The sequence below is a fragment of the Gymnogyps californianus genome, chromosome 1 (genome assembly GCF_018139145.2).
Source record: "Gymnogyps californianus isolate 813 chromosome 1, ASM1813914v2, whole genome shotgun sequence".
In the NCBI taxonomy this organism is placed as follows: Eukaryota; Metazoa; Chordata; class Aves; order Accipitriformes; family Cathartidae; genus Gymnogyps; species Gymnogyps californianus.
This window is the reverse complement of record NC_059471.1, coordinates 103,280,659-103,300,207: the sequence shown is the minus strand read 5'-3', so window position 1 is coordinate 103,300,207 and position 19,549 is coordinate 103,280,659. Positions and strand designations below refer to the sequence as shown.

The following is a 19,549-nucleotide window of genomic DNA, read 5'->3' as shown; positions in this document are numbered from 1 at the left end:
TATGTATTCTGCCCTCTCTTCACACACCCCCCATCACTATCTCTTGGAATAGCACATCAAAACTTTGTTGCCTTTTTAAATTTTCATAAGATTTTAGAATACCAAATGACTATTTTAAAGCTGATTTTTATTTAATTTTCAGTATCATAGTTACATGTGTGAAAACCATGTTTTAAAGATGGGTAAATCTAAAATTTAACAACCTTACTAGTTCCTCATGGATCTTCACTGTTAGAAGGGGAAACTGTTCAGTAAGACGCCCATGTACTTTACATTTGCATATGTTCAATTAGACTTGGATTTTCTTTCATATACATTTCCCAAATCAATATATTAAAAAAACCCAAAAACTATTTTCAGAGGACCGTCCTTCCAATAATACATCTAATTCCTCAAAGGGCACCATGATCAGCTCAAAACACAACCTAGACGCAAAAAATTACACTTTATTAAAAAATAAAAGAAATACGATGGATGTAACAAAGGCAACAATAATTTGCAGCTTGAGAGTGTTTCTAATGTACTGCCTCACAACAGGAGCCTGTCCCTGGAATGCTCTGACCTGTAAAGCCTGACCTGCTAGAAATGACTTGCTGCTTTTACCAACCATAACTGGACGTTTGGAGAAAAAAAAAAAACAGCTCCCAGTTGTTCCCTACCTTCCTTCCCCATACAGTGACACCACTGGCTAAAGAAAAAAGCAGGAGCCTAGCTCTGCCTCTATTTCTACCGCCCACTGCCCCCAATCCATTCATTTGGCAATGAAAACCACCCAGGGTATCCCATTCACTAGGATGGGGGGGGTACCATAGGGCGAGAGACAGCAGGGGAAAAGAAATGAAGTGAAACTTTATTTTTACGTAAGAACTAATTTATCCAAGGACTATTCAAGACTGGTATCTTCATTCAGTTTTGATAATTTCAATAGTTTAAGAAGAATTTTCTCCTGCTGTCTGTGTGGATTCTTTCATACACAAAGAAAAACTAGTGTAGAAAAACTAGTAGAAAGGCTTAGCCACAAAATGTTATCAAAATCATTAAGGCAAAGGTCATAAGAAAAACTTTCCTATTTCAGTTGTAATAGTCTCACCTGTTGAAAGTAGTATGAAAAAAACCACTTTTGTTTTACACAAGCTCTAGCTGAGGATACAATTTCAATTTAAGAATTTCCAAACATTTCTGGAACCTCCCTCCCTATATTTGAAAGTCTGTGCACTGTAGCTGCACATGTTTTTAAAAGCACCATTTTTTTAAAAGGAATCATTTCTTTGTTGCTCCTTATCAACCCATGTACTACAAAAAAGTAGAAGTATTAAAGAGCCTACTAAACTCAAGCCACAATACAAAATATCAATTCAAGCGTATTTCTGCATACTTTTCACAACAGTACGGAAGTACAGGATAAAATATCTATAAAGCCAAGAACCTCAAAGGCAGAAAAATCACCTGCTCATTTTCAGGCTAATAAATGCATTTAAGTAACGAAGATGAGCCACTCATTAAACCATAGCAGATAGCAAAAGGAAGACTAACCATATTGCCTGCTATTTAAAAAGCAAGCTAGTAACCACCCCCAAATTAAAAATTCAATGTAAAGTACAGAAGTACTATAGAAAACGTGTGGCAGGAGTGAACTAAGGCGGCCTTCCAACTCAAACTGTAGAACCCGCTCCAGTTCATAAGCCCTGGGTGAGGTGTACTAGGAGGGGTGGGTAACGGGAGAAGGAATAGGATGATGGCCTTTAGTTTTCAGTCTTTCAATCAGCAAATTATTAATTTCTGCCATTCTACAATGAATGCCCTTTGAGGGTCTATTTTACGCAGAAGCCTGAGAACTATGGGGTTTTGAAGCAAAGGGAAGAATCACTATTTTCAAATTTACTCACAGCCTTAGCTTAGAATCCTAAAAAGACAGCATGTCTGGGCACAGCATGTCTTCAGAACAAGAGCAAGTTGAAATGCAGGAATACTATCAGCTTCACTTCGTTACTGAATTCATTACAAGAAAAGCAAAACCAGACAGTGATGTGTGCATGCCAGTAGAGAAGGAACAGGGGTGCCAAGGGAAAAACATAAGACACGTGGTCAGAGAAAAAAGGCAGCTCATACACTTTCCAAACCTGAAACTACTAGGAAAAGAAGTGAGACAGTGTCATCCAGTGAGACTTACCCCATTGGCACAGAAGGAAAAAGGTCAGGCTTATATGCTTTGGGGTGTCTCGAGCTTGATGTATGATCTTAAGTCTATTTACCTGTTTTAAGCATGAGATAACATAGTAGGAAGGTTAAAATACCTTTTAAGACTTGAACTGACTTCCCTGGCTTTGCTCTCTTACTGAAGTTTCTTTGCCATAAAAAGGTCTCTTTATTTACAAATAAAGAGGTACGGCTCTGTTTTATACACTTACTAAATAAAACCCACAGAAAAGAAGCAGCACAGATAGAAGCATGATCTACTGAAAGAAACACAGTGTCTAGTGATTAGTGGATATCAAGCACTCAGGTCATTGTTACAATACTCTTGTTCAATCTTCCCATCTCCAGTTTTCACAGAGCAGTCTAACACACCCTCAACAATTTCATCAAGTCTTACGTGTCCAAGAACATTTCTCTAAGCAGGCTCCATACAAACATATGACACAGTCAGTACCTTGTACATTCATTCATTATTTTTTTGAATGTATTTTATTTATGCATTTAGAAACCACCCAATACAGCCACACTACAAGTCACTTACAGACATATAATTCTAGTTATTTGTTCATGTGCCTACGGAAAAAAAAGGATGATGGAAGACATGGCTAACAAGCACAGATATGATACTATTTTGTTAACAAAACACCATTACTATTAATGCATGATCAGATCTTTAAAAGGTCAGATGTTTTAAAAAATATACACAGGTCCAAAGACAATCTCTTAGCCACATACATTTTCCTTCCCCTATAAAACTCATGGCTTCCTTTCCTCTTCAGGTTCCCATTCTTCCTTGAGCTACTAAGAAAAGGAGAAAGATAATGATGTCTACTAAACTTCTGTCAATAAGCTATGTCTCAGAGGATCAATGTTAAGTTTTAAATTCTTAACCATCAGCTGTGAAGCATACCAAGTATTAGGTGCTGCTGAAGGTAAGAGATCACCATAAAATTCATGGCTGTCAGGCTACATTCTTTGGAAAATAAAGAATGATTTGAATTTGACCAGATATGAACCCCAGGCAATGAAGCTAAATAGTACTTCATCAACTAAGCTATTTCTGTGGCCTAGAAAGACCATTCACAAATTCTGAATCACTGGGAGAAACACCTTTACAAAAGACACCCATATGAAAAGGACATCATAAAAGTACACAGAACAGAATTTTGTTTTTCTACACAAATGTTTTTGAAACTTATCTGCCTCTTAGGATCAGGGCTGTGCTCATAAGTCCAGCATGTCTCCTGAAAAGCCGTTCATCTCATTTCTTCTCTAACTAAGAATCTCTACTAGAATGCCACAGCTTTCAATATTCCTGGAAACAGTTCAGTGCAGAAGCAACAGACACAGCTCTTTCAGGATCACAGCGATGATGACCCTTCAATTACCGTGACACAGTCATAAAAGCAACAAAGCAACTTCCGTCCCAAAAGACCTGCACACTACTTCTGCAACAATTTCAGTCTGGGTCTCACAGTTTAAAAAAGGGACTAAATTCACTCTAAAACTCCAGTAGCACTTTCCTATCTTTCTCTCCCTCTACCCCATCCAAACAGCATTTGAACTGCTGCTTAAGCACTCTCCCAGGACACGTGGGAGGCAGCACTGACTTAAAAATACAGCCTATTGCACCTACTGCAATATGAGAATCATTTTAGGCAGCTACAACAGGTAGCAGCTTTCACTGTTTTCTTAAAGAAACAAAGGGTGCCAAAATGCACACAAGACTACGTTAATCCTTCCTCCAACCACAGACATTGGTAGTTGTGTCCTTGCTGCTTTGCCATACAACAGAGGGAATCTAACTGGGGTTCATGAGTTCCAGTAATAGCTGAAGAACCACTGTGAAGGATATCCTGCTAACCTCTATTTATAGGACCCGGAGAGGGGAGGGGAAGAACGGGGAGCAACAGATTGTAATGGAACATGCAAAATGAAGTCTTACCATTAGCATAAGATAGCTATACTAGATCAAAAATACAACTGTCCAGTTTGCTGAATATGGATAAATAGTAAAGAAGAAAGCTGCAGCTCTAACTTTAAAGAAACAGCCCACAAAATATCTATTCTGTTTGTGATCTAGGCATGCTGAAGTGGGATATCAATTGTTTCAGTGGTACAGATTAACTACTACCAACCTGAGACACACAATTAAGTGAATATACTGCATTACTCAATACAAATACAAGATTACAAAATAGGAAACTTGACTTTATTCTACTTCCAGCAGCAAGACTGTGAAGAAATCTCTGTATCTAACTTTTATAACAGTAAACTATCCCTCAAGTTTTTCAGATTAAAGGAAACACATATCCCCTAAATTAAAACATGGCAAGGATTAAAACCTTTATAAACCATGGCAGATGTGTGGTCTGGGTTTGGTTTTTTTTTTTAGAAAAATGTTTACTTGTTTTCTTAAAAACATAACAAAGTTTTGCACCATTATCAAGTTCTCTTTTGTGATTTACTTACACTGTACTATTAATTTAACACAACATATACACCTAACAGTACATGAATTCTAACTCATTCCTCCAGGATACAGTTTGAACTAATTTCCTGAGGGAGAATATACTATACTATGTAACTGCCAAATCCCACCTATTCAGTTGGTCGTATCTGCTCAGAGTACAGCTGGATAAAAATAAAGCAGCAAATGTGTTTGGTCATACAAAAAATGTGCTTGCTCCTGTAGAAAAATGAGAATTTTTAAGAGGCACATTTACTGGTAAACTTGCATTCAAAATGTAGGTACAAAGAACAGGACTAAGGGAATGGGCAACACAATCAAACAATCAAATTACGCAACCCATTTAAGTTACCACCCATTGCCAGAGCCAAACTGATTGACTCTAAGTGTTCTGTCCCAGTTTGCCACAATTGCTAAGTGCAACGTGCTAGCTCAAACCTCTATATTTAAGTTTTACCTCACAATTCAGATGGGCAGTTAAGATCACATACTTATCACAATTAGCTGACGGGCAGAAACTTGTTACTTCACTGCAACATAATCATACATACAGTCAGAAGCGTATAACCCAAAGGGCAGAAACTGAACTTCCGAGTAGAAATGGAGCCTAAGTCAGCCAAAACTATTAATGGTTTCTACTGGACTGGGTGAACAGCTTCAGCCAAAACAAAACGGTTCAAATTGCACAAATAAAAGTGTTGCTGGTGCTTTTCTCTTCCTCCCTAAGCTCTTTTGTCTGAGAAGAAGATACCAACCTAATAGCTTAGAGGATGCCTAATTTATAGCCATGATTCGAACTTGGACCTCCCACCATTCAAGAAATTGCTGTAATCACCAAACCCACCCCAGAAAACCCCAAATGATCATATCACCTGAAGCAATAAGTGGCATCTCCTCCTTCATGTAAACTTGCAAAGAGCTGACAGCTGCCACCTCCACAGAAGAAGAGACAGTAAAGCTGGAAGCACATCACCTCTAGCATACATGGGAAGTCCAGCACAAAACTCATGGCTGCTGCAGTTAAAGTTGCCATTACAAAACTGCAATTCTCTGCCTACAATGGTATTGTACAGCCAGCAAGTTCAGGAATTCTTGACCTACAGGGTATTCTGTAGATACCCCAATCTTCGCTGTTGAAGCTATTCCACTCTCAATAAAATAATTAACTATTCAGTGAACAGAGACTAGTACCTCTGCAGTCCTCACAATGTCTATGCATTATAAGACAGTCTTACAGACAAAATGAATTCTCACACAGTCACTAGCCTGCGCTATTCCCACCACTCTGTGAACAACGTTGAGACCTTTTGTAAAACAGCTCTTTCACTCTCTCCGCTTTCACTGAGAAAGCCCAGAAATGGAACAATATCTGACTGTAAATCTTACCCTCTTCAAAAAAGTTTGAGATGTTTCACACTTTATTTTAGTATGTATTGTTTTGCACGCACAGCTTCAGGCAACACATGCTGGAAAGTTAAGAGAACAGTTTAAGAACTGGACTTTATGTTCTTAGCTAATATTATAAACACACCTTCTGAGAACAGGACAGTAACTACACAAACTCTGAATTTGTTAACATGCTAGCTTTACACATAAGTAGCCCTATGGAACTGGTCATACATACAAATGATTGCAGAACAGGGATTTTAGGAAGTATAGTCTTCTTTCCCATAACTGATGTTCAAATGAAATCCAGTGTTTTACTACCTTTCAGCAGTCAGCCATCAGAATTTCACTCAATATTTCTGACTGTACCAAACAAAAGCATCACACTTACTACAACTGAGAGGAAGACGCATGAAATAAAACATGCCCATTTCTAAAACTGAGATTAGTCCCAGAATACCAAGAAACACTGCTTTCGCTCTAAAGTCACACATACTTTCACCACCAGATCAGCAAAAGAAACGTTTTTTATTGTCTGAGAAACACTAAGCACTGTCTGTACAATTATGTTTTATCAGGTAGCAACATGTTGAAATGAATGAAGTGAAAGCAATCGTCTGCTAGAACTTCTCTTTATATTTAGGCAGGTAAGAATATTTCTGTTCTCTGTTTACATGGAAATTGAAAATGCCACATGTGTGCCATTCTATTTCAACATATTTGGGAAGGTTGCTTTGTACCCTTCCATACCACTGGTTCATAACAGCACAATACACTCATAACATGGGCAAATAAATAAAAATAAGACCAGTAATAGGAGGCGTATGCTATCTCCTTTTCACTTTGTACTTCCATAATTTTGTTAAGGATGAGCAGATTTTCAGTTGTGTGTGTGCGTACGACAGGCAGTTGCAGAGAGTGAACTTTACACAGCATGACTTCATCACATGAGAGTAGTCTGCCATTTTTCCTCTTTCTGTTCAGCAAACATGCACAGCAACCTAACCTTCAAAACGTATTAAACATTCTGGCATAGGTTCTGGCTTAGCTTTAACTGATTATCTGCAACGCGAATATACATAGTCCACACAGGATCCGCAAAAGTCAAATCGTCAAACTGAGGCAGGAGCAACATCTAATCTAAAAATCATTTTAAGTCATGTGTCAAAAACTTTATAAAGTAGAGGCTAGAGTATTTTGTTATATATTATGCAAAAAACAATCACAGTCCATTTTGCTTCCAATTCCGATTGGCTGACTAAGGAATAAAAAAACCAATTCCTCAGAAGAAGTCAGGGACCTTTTCTGCGTACCGTGAAAGGAGACCGAACGCCTTACACTTTCCAACCTACCTCCCATGTCCCTAGTGTTGGGGTCGACCCCTTAGTCCCATCCCCAGGCGTCGTTTCTACACAGTGATAAGCCCCCTCGCAGTTTTCCCTCTCTCTATTCAACCTCCAGCCTATCCTATTTGCCGCCTGTTCACATGGCAGGTCTCTCGCCAAACCACTGCGAGGAAATAAAACTGCCTCGCGCCCCGAAACGCGGCTTCCCCCTCCTTAACAACACGCACGCAGCGGGAACGCCTTGTAACAGGGATGTCGGCTCGGACGTTCTCCAGTGGGGTGAGGAGGAAACTGGGGGGGGCAGAGAGGGGTGCCCAAAGATCCCCTCAGCGCCCCGCCCCGCCCGCCCCCCCGCCCGGCCCGTGCGGGAACCCGGCCTGCGGCGTCGCTCGGGGAACGCTCCAGGCCGTTGCAACTGCCGCGGCGAGCCTGACCCCGCTCGCCTCCATTTTACTCAGGAGACCCGATCTCCCCCCACCTCCCGCCCCTCGGGCCGGCGGGAGGCCCCGGGCCGAGCCAGGCCGAGTGCTGCCCGGGCCCTCCCCAGCGCAGGCCTCTGGCGGCGCCGCACCGGGCCCGCGCGGCCCAGAGCCGGAAGCCCAGCGCGGGTTGGGGGGGGGGGTGAGCGATGGCGGCCACCGTGACCCCCCCGCCCGGCGCGGCCCCCGGGCCCGCGCTCCCCTCCCCCCCGCTCCCCGGCTCCCACCTCCTGGTTGAAGGCGTTCACGGCCTCCATGTTGGCGGCGGCTGATGCGGGCGGGCGCCCGCGCGGGGGAGGGAAGGAGGGGAGGGGGAGGAGGGGCAGCTCGGTCCTGCTCAGGGGCTGCGCGCGGACATGGCCGTTTGGCGGCGGCGGCGGCGGGGCTCGTGCTCTCCCCTCTCCCTCGCTCGCTCGTTCGGTGCGGCGTCTCGCTGGCAGGGCCCCGGCACAGACCGTCTCTCCCAGCGGGATGGCGGAGCCCACGCCGCGCACAGCACCCTGGGATCGTGCAGGCCTCCCGGCCCCGCGCCACCCACAGGAGAGAGAAGGGGGGGGGCGGGGGGGGGAGGGGGGAGGAGAGGGAGGGAGCGAGCGCGCGCGCGGCGCGACGAGGGCACCACGTGACCCGGGGCCGGGTTACTCCCCGGGCCCCGCCATGTCAGCGCCGGCTCCTCCCCCGGGGAGGGGAAATGGCGGTGATCAAGTCGTCCGCCTCGCCAGCGCTGCCCGGCGCCGGCCTCGGCCGCGTCCGGGGGTCGGTAGCGAGTTGCCTCAGCCGCTGGGTGGGCGGTGGGGTCTGGGCGGAACCAGGAGGCTCCGCAGCTCGTTCCCTCAGGGGAGGCCGTAGCGTCCGTGGCATTGTTGGGGTGGCTGGGGCCGGATGGGCCAGGCTCGGCTCGGCTCGGCCCGGCTCCCTGAGCCGGGGGGCGGGGAGGGTGCGCGTCTGGGCCGAGGAGCTGCGGGGGGCTGGGGCGAAATCGGCGCCCCCTTCCATGTTCACACTTAAAAACTGGTGATTTTTTTAATCCCCCGTAATCGTGTCTCGCAGGTGGCACAGCACACGGTAAACCCGCTCTGAATAGAGCAAAGGACCGGCACTGGAGTGTGTTTGATACCTAGCATAACCAATACTGTGACGGTACAAGCAACTACGCTGCTTGCTTAAATATAAAACAGAGCAAAACTGCAAGGCTGTTCTCAAAGTCAAGTGTTTTGCACCGGTAAAGAAGATAGTTAATGACTACCTTCATGCTAACAATGGGAGCTAATGTTCATGAGAAAACTGCATGTATGCTGCAAAGTGTAGTTTCAAGGACATTAGCTGGCTGTTGGCATCTATTTAAGAGTGCATTTGTCAAGTACGCTGTCAAGTGCTATAGTAATGTGTTGATGTCAGTGCCAAATCATAGCGATTTGGGGTTTGCAGAGTGTTGTATGATATGGTATGTTCAAAATGTTACTGTTTAACTTAGAATTTCATTGTTTAATTCTAGTCCAGTACATCTGCAAGGGGGTAAATTGAAAAGAGGAGACTCAGAATGTTACAGGAATCTCACAGAAAGTGCATTTGTCTTTATTTTGTGTTCTGCTATTAAACCATGTCTGGTGTTTGAGTTCTTAGTCAAATGCAGATTACTCTCAGGAGTCTCTTCTCCCTGTCATCAATATATCGCTGGTCAGCAATTAGCCCTCTTTAAAAGCAAATATTTTGAAATTCAAAGAAAGTTGACAGAGTAGTAAGAACTCTTGTTCTACTCAGATTATGAAATGCATAAGGAGGAGTTTGTGTGCTGTTATATGGCTGATATTAAGAGGAATTTTTAAAATAAATAGGTTCTAGTGGCAAATGGAAAGCTATTTCAGATGTCATGAATTTCTATATGTTGATCTTTTATCAGAAAAAAAAATAATTCTAGCTTTCATAGTTCTCTTTTAAAGGAAGCTGCCAAGCTAGAGAAGAGTGGGGGGAAAAGAAGGTAATATTGCCCATTTAGTGTCAGTGTCTTTACTTTTTGTGATTTTTGCCAGTTTCAACATGGTAAATTACTTCATGTATAGCTTTTACTAATGTTCTTGTTCATGTCACTGTCCAAAAATTCACAAAAGGTAGCTTGTTCTGCCACCTGAAAAATATGAACAGCAAAGGTGGAGCTGGAGTAGGTGGTGAGAGGTTGAAAAAATGTAAATTATCTCTGTCCAGTTCTTGCATCAGCTAAAAAGCTTTCTGAGAAGTAAGAATGACTTCTTTGAGGGCTCCTGGCTTAGGGAGAGAGAATGAGTGAGAATGGACTTCCTGCATTGGTGATTAATTTTCAGGTTTGAAACCTAGATGTTAGATGGTGACAGCTGTTTCTATAATGTTCAGGACCTGATATTATTTTCCTTTCAGTATATACTTGATAATACAAATGCAGCTCTCAACACACTGTTAGTAACTTATACAGAATACCGAAAAAATGTTCCCAGGACAGGAAAGGCTGCCAGTGGTTCTGGAAATTCACATTAAATTTGGGAGATTTTTTACCTATTAAAACTTTTTAAGTTTTTTATATTATATATTTGTCTTTCACAGGCTGTGACTACAGGTTCTAGAGGTGACTCCTCTAAAAACAGTGTTAAATACTTTTAGTTTTCCTCATTGCTACTTATGTATTAGGTATTGTTTTATTATTAATCTTATTTTTAAAAAATCTGCTTTTGTAGCATGCTTGTAATCAGACTTTGTGCATAATTGGATTGTATATAACCTGCGGGGGGGGGGGAAATGTAGGCATACCCCAGTGTGTTTCAGAATTGTCTAGTACAAGCGCTGGTAGCTGCAGTGCCTTGGAGCTCCATGGGCTAGCTGTGTTAGTGCTTACCTTGCTGTGCTAAGCTCCGTGCCCGTTCACCTACCAAGCTAAAGTCTGATGTGGTTGTGTGTGTGCTATAATATGGTCCTGGTTCTGCGTGCAGTATAGACAAATCCTTAGGGTCTGTAGAATTATTCCTGGCAACTTCTGTTGATTGAGAATTAAATTCTGATTCCTCAGGGGCTGAATGTTAGGATTTAGGGGTGGGAAAGGGTGAAGCAGATGAATTACTGCAGCTTTAGACTTAAGTCTGGGTTTTACTAGGCTATGGCTTTGCTATTCAAAGCAGATCTACTTCATCAAGATAATACGCTCAGTAATTTTGAAGTAAAATTTGCCCTTGTATTGTATTATGACTACCTATAGAGATAGGAGACAATCATGTAACTTCTTAATGGAAGGCATGTTCTTTTCATTATACTTTTGTCAATTTTACATTTGCAGGTACTTGTGCTCGCAGCAGGCTTATTATTTAAAGTTGCTTTTATAACAACATTAGGCATTATATAAATATACGGTGTACAATGCCTAGCATTGTGTTACATATCTGTACAATATAAAGGATGGTCTTTGCCTCAAAGACCATGCAATCCAGTGTGGCTCATAGAGTATTTAATATCATTCTTCTTGTTCATGTAATATATATTTTAAAATATTGTTCTGTATTATTCCATGCGTCTTATGTTTAACAGTTTTGACTTGTGTTGGTGCATGGGTTTAGTTTGTTCAGCTTGCTGACTTTTGTTTTGGACAGATGGGCAATAAATGGGCACACCAATGTGTGGAAATTGCTGTTGAGAACAAATTATGGTTACTTGATGTAATGATTCTTTTTGTCTTTGTACCAGCTGATGAAATACATGTGCAAGTCTTATTCAAGCTTGTTGAAATCTGAAATGTTTTTGAATTCAGTGTAGTCCTTGTCATTTTATACATAATGAAATACAAGTTTAGCTGAATTTCAGTTAGCTTAAGCATTTAAAGTTTTACATAATGATATCTGTCATTTTGTCTTGCAGTAACATTAAGTCTTGATCTTTGAAGATGTTAAGAATCCTAAATTTTGCTCAGTCTCCTAAATTGTTATTAGCATTGCGCATCATTGTTGACAAAGAAAATGATTGACAATGATCATCCATGAAAAAGTCGTATTCCCTGTTCTTTGCTTCTCTGTGTCTGCCTATCAGTGTTTCTCTGACTCATTCGATAAGGATTAGTTATCACTTGCACATTATCACTCTCTAATTTACCGGTGTAACTTAACTTATGGGGCGACTTGGTTTTTTACTAGAATTTCCTGGAATCCTGTGTTCTATAGAAAGCAAAACCGTTTTTCCTGCAATGTTCAATACATTGCTGTGGCTTTATATTCTTTATTAAAATAATACTGTACCATGATTTAGAAGTATTTGCAATGTGATTGGCACTCTGGGTAGCTCTACCTCACATCACGGGGAGGGATTTACTTACTGTTCTCTAAATGTTGGCATCAAATACAGGCCACGCAAAAATCAGATCCCTGAAATCAATAGGTCTTTGAGGGAAGAGTTTGTCTTTCCCTCAGTGTTTGTACTCCAGCAGGATTAAACTTGTAGGCCTGGCACTGTGATTCTGTGCTTGAGAGTTAAACTGATGCTCATGGATGCTGATCTGTTCTTTTACTGTTTGTAAACTCAGGTATTACTGACAGGCAGACTGTAGAGGAACTGTGCTTTGAAAGCCTTTTGGAAACTTCATGGGACAGGGAGTGTTTTGCCTGCCTGCTTAGTGGAGTGAATCAGCGCGCAGAAGCTTTGGACAGAGCTAGCTTTCAATTTGATTTTAAGTTCCACCATAAGTACGCAGGTATAGTTTAAGGTCCTGGGTTCTAACATAGAAAACCTTGTAACGTTTAACAGCTGGTCACCTTAGAGGTTGTCTCTCTTCCTTTGCACTGTTGGAATGATATGAGTGACCAAAGTAAAACAAGGTGATTCTGCAGGCAGCCTTCTAATGCAGACAGCTAGATCTGATGGTTGCACTGAAGATATTCTAGCTGTGGGGCTTTCTCTTGTATTGTCTATCAATACCAAGATTTGAGCCTGGTGTAAAATACTTCTTTCTGGCCAGGGGGTTACTTTTGAACTATTTATTGAGGCAAGCTGGAGCAGGGGGAATTTATGGATTTTGTTGTGAGCATTTAGATTTTTATGCTCTGCCATAATGTTACTACTGTAGACTTGGCTTCAGTGTTAAAAAAAAAACTTGTTTTTTTTCTACTGCTGATGAGACAATATCTAAAACTGCTGTTGATGGATATCTAACCACTGAGGGTGTGGCATGTCTATATCTGATGCTTAGTGTAAACATTTGTTTTAATATTTTCCAGACAGGAGGAAGCCTCTGCCTTTAACAAGATATCTTGGATAACCATATGGAGATGGGACTGCCCACTAATCCCCTGCCTCCAGTGGATCTTGAATATTACCCCAGTATTTACAGAGATTCCAAATCATACAGCAAGATAACAAGGAGCTCACTTCACAAGATCTCTGTGCAACTCCTTATTAAGTGAATGGAGGTTTTGCACTTGAAAGCTTATGGGGTAGAATATTAGCTTGGTAGAAGACAAACCACCATTTAGGTTTTCTGTGCAATCTAGACTTGCTTTTGCCAGTAGACACGTGAGAACAGACTTCCCACTTTGCTTCTCCATAGTTACCTCACCAACTTCTTCTGGTCCGATGTGGAGGCTGGCAAGATTATAAGACTAGACAAGGTTTTATTGTAGGTACAGGACTGGAGATCAAAGAGTGTCAGAAATTACTTCCTTCTCTGGTAATACTGTGGTACTGCTGTTCCTGCTGTCCATCAGAGGCACAGAGACTGCTGAGAGCTAACAGCCATTAAATAAAGACTAGTTAATTCTGTTGAAAAATTCAGTGTTTAACTGTTGCTTAAGAGATGATGTGAATATATGGAATTTAGGACACAGAGCAAGAAAACAGATACAGAAATACGTATTATATGTGATGGTTAATAGTCTGTCTAGTACATTATGGGGTTTATAAGAACTGTAATGAATGTGTTCACATAGTCACATTATAATTAATTATTCAGTGCTTTAGAAAACCTGCACAATAGGAAGCAAGTTGGTTTTTTTAATTAGGAATCACAAATTACATTTTTAGTGAATCATTTATTTGAAAAAAAGCCTGCAATTCTAGGGCAGCCACCATTCTGAGGTTGAGACAATTTCTAGGCATGTGTGTAAGCCAATAGCAATAAAAATTTTAGAAATGTGAAACTGTTCACCACTTGTACAACATCTGTCTGGTAACTTTGTGGTCCTAGTTCTTTATCCCTTTTCTTGTTAGGTATTTTAAAACAAAGTATTTAATTTTGGATTCAATGAAATTTGACTTCAAAGAGTTTTTCCCACGCCCTCCAGAAGTGAGGTGAGAAGCAGCAAAAAACTGTTTGTGTCCAACTGGATGGGAGTTATGTTTCTTGTTTTCTGTGTTTGCTTGTTTATTTGGGAGAAGAAAAATCAGATTATACAGTCAACAGAAGCAGAAAATGCTGTCTTTATGAAACCAGCTTTCAGCTTACTGTGTTTCTTGTGACTAAAGCCTGGGAACGTTCACCTCTTCCAGCACTGATACCTATTTTGCAAAATCAGTTCTAAAGAGCGTCAAACCCTGATGTCCTCATTTAAGTTCTGTGCTTCTGAATTTCACTGAGGTAAAGCTGCCACACGTTTCAGTGGCTTTCGGTGATACGTTATTGCAGGCCTCGGTTCCTTTGCTCTGTACTTAACCTCCTACTGGCATCAGTAGGTCAGAAGCACTGGAGGCTTTGTCCTTCGTGATTATCACAAAACCCATCAAGCTCACTTTAGGTCTCAAAGGAGTTTGTACCAGACATCTTATACAGAAACAATAAATATCTCCCTGTTGTTCCTTTTAGCCTCTCTCCTTCCCTCCCCATATTATCTAGGGCAAAAGGGGGTCTGGATTTTAAAGTGATTTCTATTTGTGTGTAATCTGTTTGCAGTATATTGTATAATCTGTGTTTACAGTAACCCATTCTGTTGAATCTGTGTTAAAGTGCATTATTTTATATTGTCTATGTCATGCATTAAAAAACCACGTTCAGTCCTTTTTTTTTCCTCCCCCGTAATGAGTGAGACTTAAAAATCGCCAAGAACAGTAGACATGTTTTGTAATTATTTGCTTTCTCACTTTTGGAAGTTGGCTTTTTTGGTGTTTCTTCCTCACACTGATGAGAAAGTTAGGGTTTGGTTTTTTTTTTTTTAACATAAAGATGTTCATGTCATCATGTAGTCACTACTTCAGAAGATGGGATTTTAAGGCAGCTAAGCATCATGGGGTGCAGTAAAATTCTGGGCACTATCAGTGATACTTGATTTACTATGGGATGTAACCACAAAGTATTTAAGACTAAGAAGGAATATGTAACTAACTTTTAAGCATTTTTGGTTTTTGCAATATACTGGTAAAAATTTCTAGTCAGTTTATACTTGCGGGAGGAGAAAGAAGTCCTATGCAAGAGACAATAATTCTTAGGCCTAAGTTTATAAAATGTGGCAATAGGTAGGCGTCTCAGTCTTCATGGGAGATGCGTGGGCAGATTGCTGAGATTCAGTTGATTCAGGTGCATGTTTTCAGTAGGGTTCTGTGTTGGTGCTGCAGCCCGGCAACACAGTACGGGGGTGACCAATGTCAGGCTCTCTGAAATTCTACTAAAGTGCCCCGAGAGGGATTTGAACGCTTTTCCTTGGTGCTGTTGAGAAGTACTGGTGGCTCAATCCTTGTTTGTGGCGTCTGCTTAGCTTTTCAGGTTTCAGCATGTTGATCTTGGAAACACGGGATAAGGAGGACTTTCTGGGCCACTGGCTGCAGCTGCTTCCGACTGAGGCGAATGACATCATCTGATTAAGAAGCACCTAGAAGCAGAGCTTTGTGTCTATCCTTCCCTGCTCTACCAACTTTAGAAGGATGTTTGCAAATGTGACGGCTCTGAACTGTAGGAAGAAGCTTTCACCTTCCAGATGAAATTTCTTCACGTTAAATCTGTAGGCACTTGTTCTTTGTCCACTGCTATCTCTAGAGCAAATAATTCTTCACAGGCTTTACTCCTTAGATTTAAAACCGGTTGTTTGTTGGTTTTTTCCTCTTTATTTTACCACTTCTCTTACAGTCCCTGCTGTGGCCAGAAGATGGCACTTATGTACGCACTAAGAAGGGGTAAATGAGGCTAGTATAATTTATCTTTGCCGAAATTGTGTTTGTGGAATGGCAGTAAATATCTTGGGCAAATGATAACTCGCAGGATAAAAGATCACTTTGATCTCGTTGCACATGAGGGGCACAGATTCAAGAACAAAGTCCAGGAACTTGTTACTCCACATAGAAACTCTTTATTTCCTTATTCAGTAATAAGGATCTGAAATGCCCCTGAATTCAGAAGGCAATCATCAAATAAAAGTCCTGCGTGTTGGGGTTTTTTTACTTTATTTTTAAGGAGAATAATCTAAAAGCTGTTTCTAGCACTTTTTTTCTGTTTCAGCTGAGATTTTTTGCTACACATTAAGGCCTTGTCTAAAGGTGATTTTCCACTGAAATAACTTTGTCACCTATGTTTTTTGTACTTCTACTTGCCCTTCTTCCCCAAATTATGGTATTTATATCTTTCATGGAGGCTGAGTTGTACTGTTCTCCAGCATAACTAACTTCCCATACCCGTTTGTGATAAACCATCTCAACATGAACCTTTTAATGCCAGTATAACTTTGCCAAACATCAGGGACATTGCTCTAAACTAGTCTTGTTAAAACAATGCAGCTCTTCTGGGTAGCCAAGTTCGAAGGGATGGAGCTCTGAACTTGCATGTAAGAGATTGCGAGGGGAGGATTTAAAGTGGCTGCAATTCATCTGGGCAGTGTCCCAAGGCTGTCAGCATATTTTTGTGCAGATCATGGGGCCCATCTAAATCGGAGCAGAAACTAGAGTGGTTTGTCTGGCCTGCTGTGTGTGGGGTAGTGCTGCCTAAAATCCCTGGACTCATGCATGTGGTACTCTCACAGGGTCGGGATCCAGCCTCGCTATAGCCCTGCTCTTCGAATAAACCTTTTATCAGAGTCTGCCAGGGGTCTGATGATGTTATCAGTTCATTACACCAACAGCCGCAGTGACTGACCCCTCATGACCTTCTGTCCCTTTCACCTTCCATTGCCCACAGCCTTCTTCCCACTGCCGTTTTTTATTACTGATTTATTTTCAGGATTCACTTCCAGACCTTTTGCTTTGCTCTCCATAAGAGCAGTAAGCATTGTAGTGGAGAGTGCCAGCTTGCATCCAGACTTCCCCAGCCTGTGAGTCCTGTTCCAGTCAGAAAACTAAGTGTGAGGACAACTTGAAAACCTGTTTCATTTGTGTTTTCATCAGCTGTCTCTTGGTAAGAAAATAATTATGTGTGTGTATATATATATGTATATATATACCCACACACATGGATATTGCACCACGGCCACTAACAACCAGATTATTTTCTACACTGCATGCAGAAGGATTCTTGGAGAGGATGGTTCATCCCCTGGCTCTGGTGGTGGTTTTTGTGATTCAAGACCAAATTAAGCCATATCAAACCCCAGCCCAGTCTTTGAAGATCCACATCCAAGTGCTAAGCCCCTAAGCAATCCAAGGGCTCCTGGGCCTTGTGAAGTCTGAAGACTGCAATCAACAGTCTGGGAAGGGAAAGCAGCTGGAAAATACCTCTGGTGTCGATTGTATGCCGAAGTTAAATACTTGACCACTGGCAGGAGATAAAAGACTATGAGCTGTGAAAGGAGGAAGGGCTGCAAGGAGCACTAGGGGTGGGCTGGCTGGCTGCATCCGAACCGGCCGTGGGGAGGCTGCAGTGTAAGTGCTGGGGTCCTGGCTTGCCGATGGTCCAGAACAGGATCTTAGCTGGAACGAGGCACAGTTGTTATTCAGGCTGCATGCTTTCATTTTTATTTTTTTTTTATGTGGAAACCAGGTCTCAATAGTTCTTTGACTGGATGGCTGTAGGTGCTTGGCAGCAAGATGTAAGCCTTCTGCTGCTGTTCTGCACTGTCCCACTGCACGGGTCATAGGCTTCAAGCAGCTCTTGGCAGCGTGAGTGTACCTGCTACTAAATGCACGTGTAACACCATGCCTTCTTTGACCATGAACTATTAGCTGAACTGTTACACACTTCATTTGCAAAACTCACTGGGGTTTTTTTGGCAAAGTAGAAATACTGTCATTTCAAATATAATTAGCAAAACAGACCCTGCCAAGATAAACGTTACTCTGCATGTGTGAATCTTCCCCTGTGTAAAGAGAGAAAGCAAGTTATATGATGGTTACATTGTTTCACGTACTACTCAAAAACTCCAGTACTACCAAGAGAGGGGTGTTGTAAGAGCCTGAGTTGCATATAACTGAGATCTGGATGTAAGGTACTGTGAGAGTTGGGAGACCTGGCTTCTTTTTGTAGCCATCCTACAGCATCCTTGTGTTGTGGCTCAGCCACTTGGCCGTGGCACCCCTTCTGTCAGATGTGGGTGATGGTGCCTCTCAGGAGAAGTCATTGCTCACTTTGAAGTCCCAGGTGGATTAGCGTTTATGAAGCAAGTAAAGGACTTTACACAGTCCGTTGCAAAACAAGAGGACATGAAACATCAATACATATCAGTTTATATTTGACTCTGCTTAATATGTCATGAGATATGTTTACATTTCATTGGGTAAAGAAAAACAGCTTCTGAACCGATTAACTGAAATTAAGTCTATCAAAATAGTAATATACTGTTGAGGTGAAATTTTCAGCTAATTGCATAGCCTCCTACAAAGCGTATGTAGGTTGTTTTAACTTACACAAAAAAATCCTGTTGTGTGCATGTGAAATTAGTGCTTGCTCCTGCTGGGTGCTCGTCGATCAGGTCTGCAGATGGAAGCCCTGTATTTTTCTGCAGAAAAGCATTAGACTCTTTGGTGTCAGTGTAAATTCCTTCCAGTGTGGCACATAGCACACCTAGGTGTCCTGTCACTGTGGCTGAGGGGGAAATTCAGCCTATGTACTTTGCTGGGACAACCAGAAGGTTCTAGTTAGGGAGGTGGTTTTTTGGTTGCTGAAGCTCCTAAATTAGTTGAAGAGCACTCTTGAAATCCTTCTGTGAACATAGAGTGATCCTTGGTTACTTTGTGGAGGTACTACAGGCAGCCATCCCAGGCCTGAGTGGTAGCACATTAAACTTTCAAGCATGATAATGCCTGCAGGGTGCTAGAAACTCTGGAGGATGTCCTTCAGCTGTGCTTGCTGTTCACAGGGATGGCAAACTTTACTTTCAAGGGCAGTCTCAAAGCTCTCATCAAAAAGCAACACAGACTTAGAAATGCAAAAGCATTTCCCAAAGCCAGGCAAGCACTCAGAAGACTGTGTCCCACAGAAGTCCACAGGAACTAGATGGCCAAGTGATGTCCTGTGTCTGTGCCCAGGTTTGTATATGGGGCGGCAAGATGGGCATCCAGGGGAGGGACCCTTGTCAGACGTCCTGGTGCCACCCACCTGCTAATACCACCAGCAGCTCCATGTGCAGCGTGGAAGTGGGAGAGCAGCTGCAGAGTCCCTCCATCGCCCTCCTGGCCGGGTGCAGCCTGACTCGTCCCATGGTGTGGGTGCATGCAGTGTTTAGCTCCAAACCTTCCCGCATCTCATGGAAGCAGAGAAGTCATTTGGGTTTTTCAGTATTTTAATTTTTAATTTCCTGTTAAAAAGAGCAGTGTTCCTC

General features: G+C 42.1%; 1 protein-coding gene and 1 long non-coding RNA gene across 4 annotated transcripts in view; one reads left to right on the top strand and one right to left on the bottom strand.

Moving 5' to 3' along the window:
* SCAF4 (SR-related CTD associated factor 4) overlaps positions 1-8,284 on the bottom strand; it is a 48,178-nt gene extending 39,894 nt beyond the window's left edge. For 2 of the 3 annotated variants that reach the window (XM_050894625.1, XM_050894635.1), the window contains exon 1: positions 8,105-8,283. In XM_050894625.1, the coding sequence (XP_050750582.1) occupies positions 8,105-8,134 (30 nt within the window). In that variant the 5' untranslated portion in view covers positions 8,135-8,283. Of the gene's footprint in view, positions 1-8,104 lie in introns of all 3 variants that reach the window. The other variant, XM_050894645.1, reaches the window with a different exon arrangement.
* A 3,955-nt stretch (positions 8,285-12,239) lies between these two features.
* Positions 12,240-16,250, top strand: LOC127019995 (uncharacterized). Its single transcript, XR_007767003.1, has 3 exons — positions 12,240-12,576; positions 13,100-14,168; positions 15,566-16,250. It is a non-coding gene; the product is annotated as an uncharacterized LOC127019995 (long non-coding RNA).
* The last annotated feature ends 3,299 nt before the right edge of the window (positions 16,251-19,549 follow it).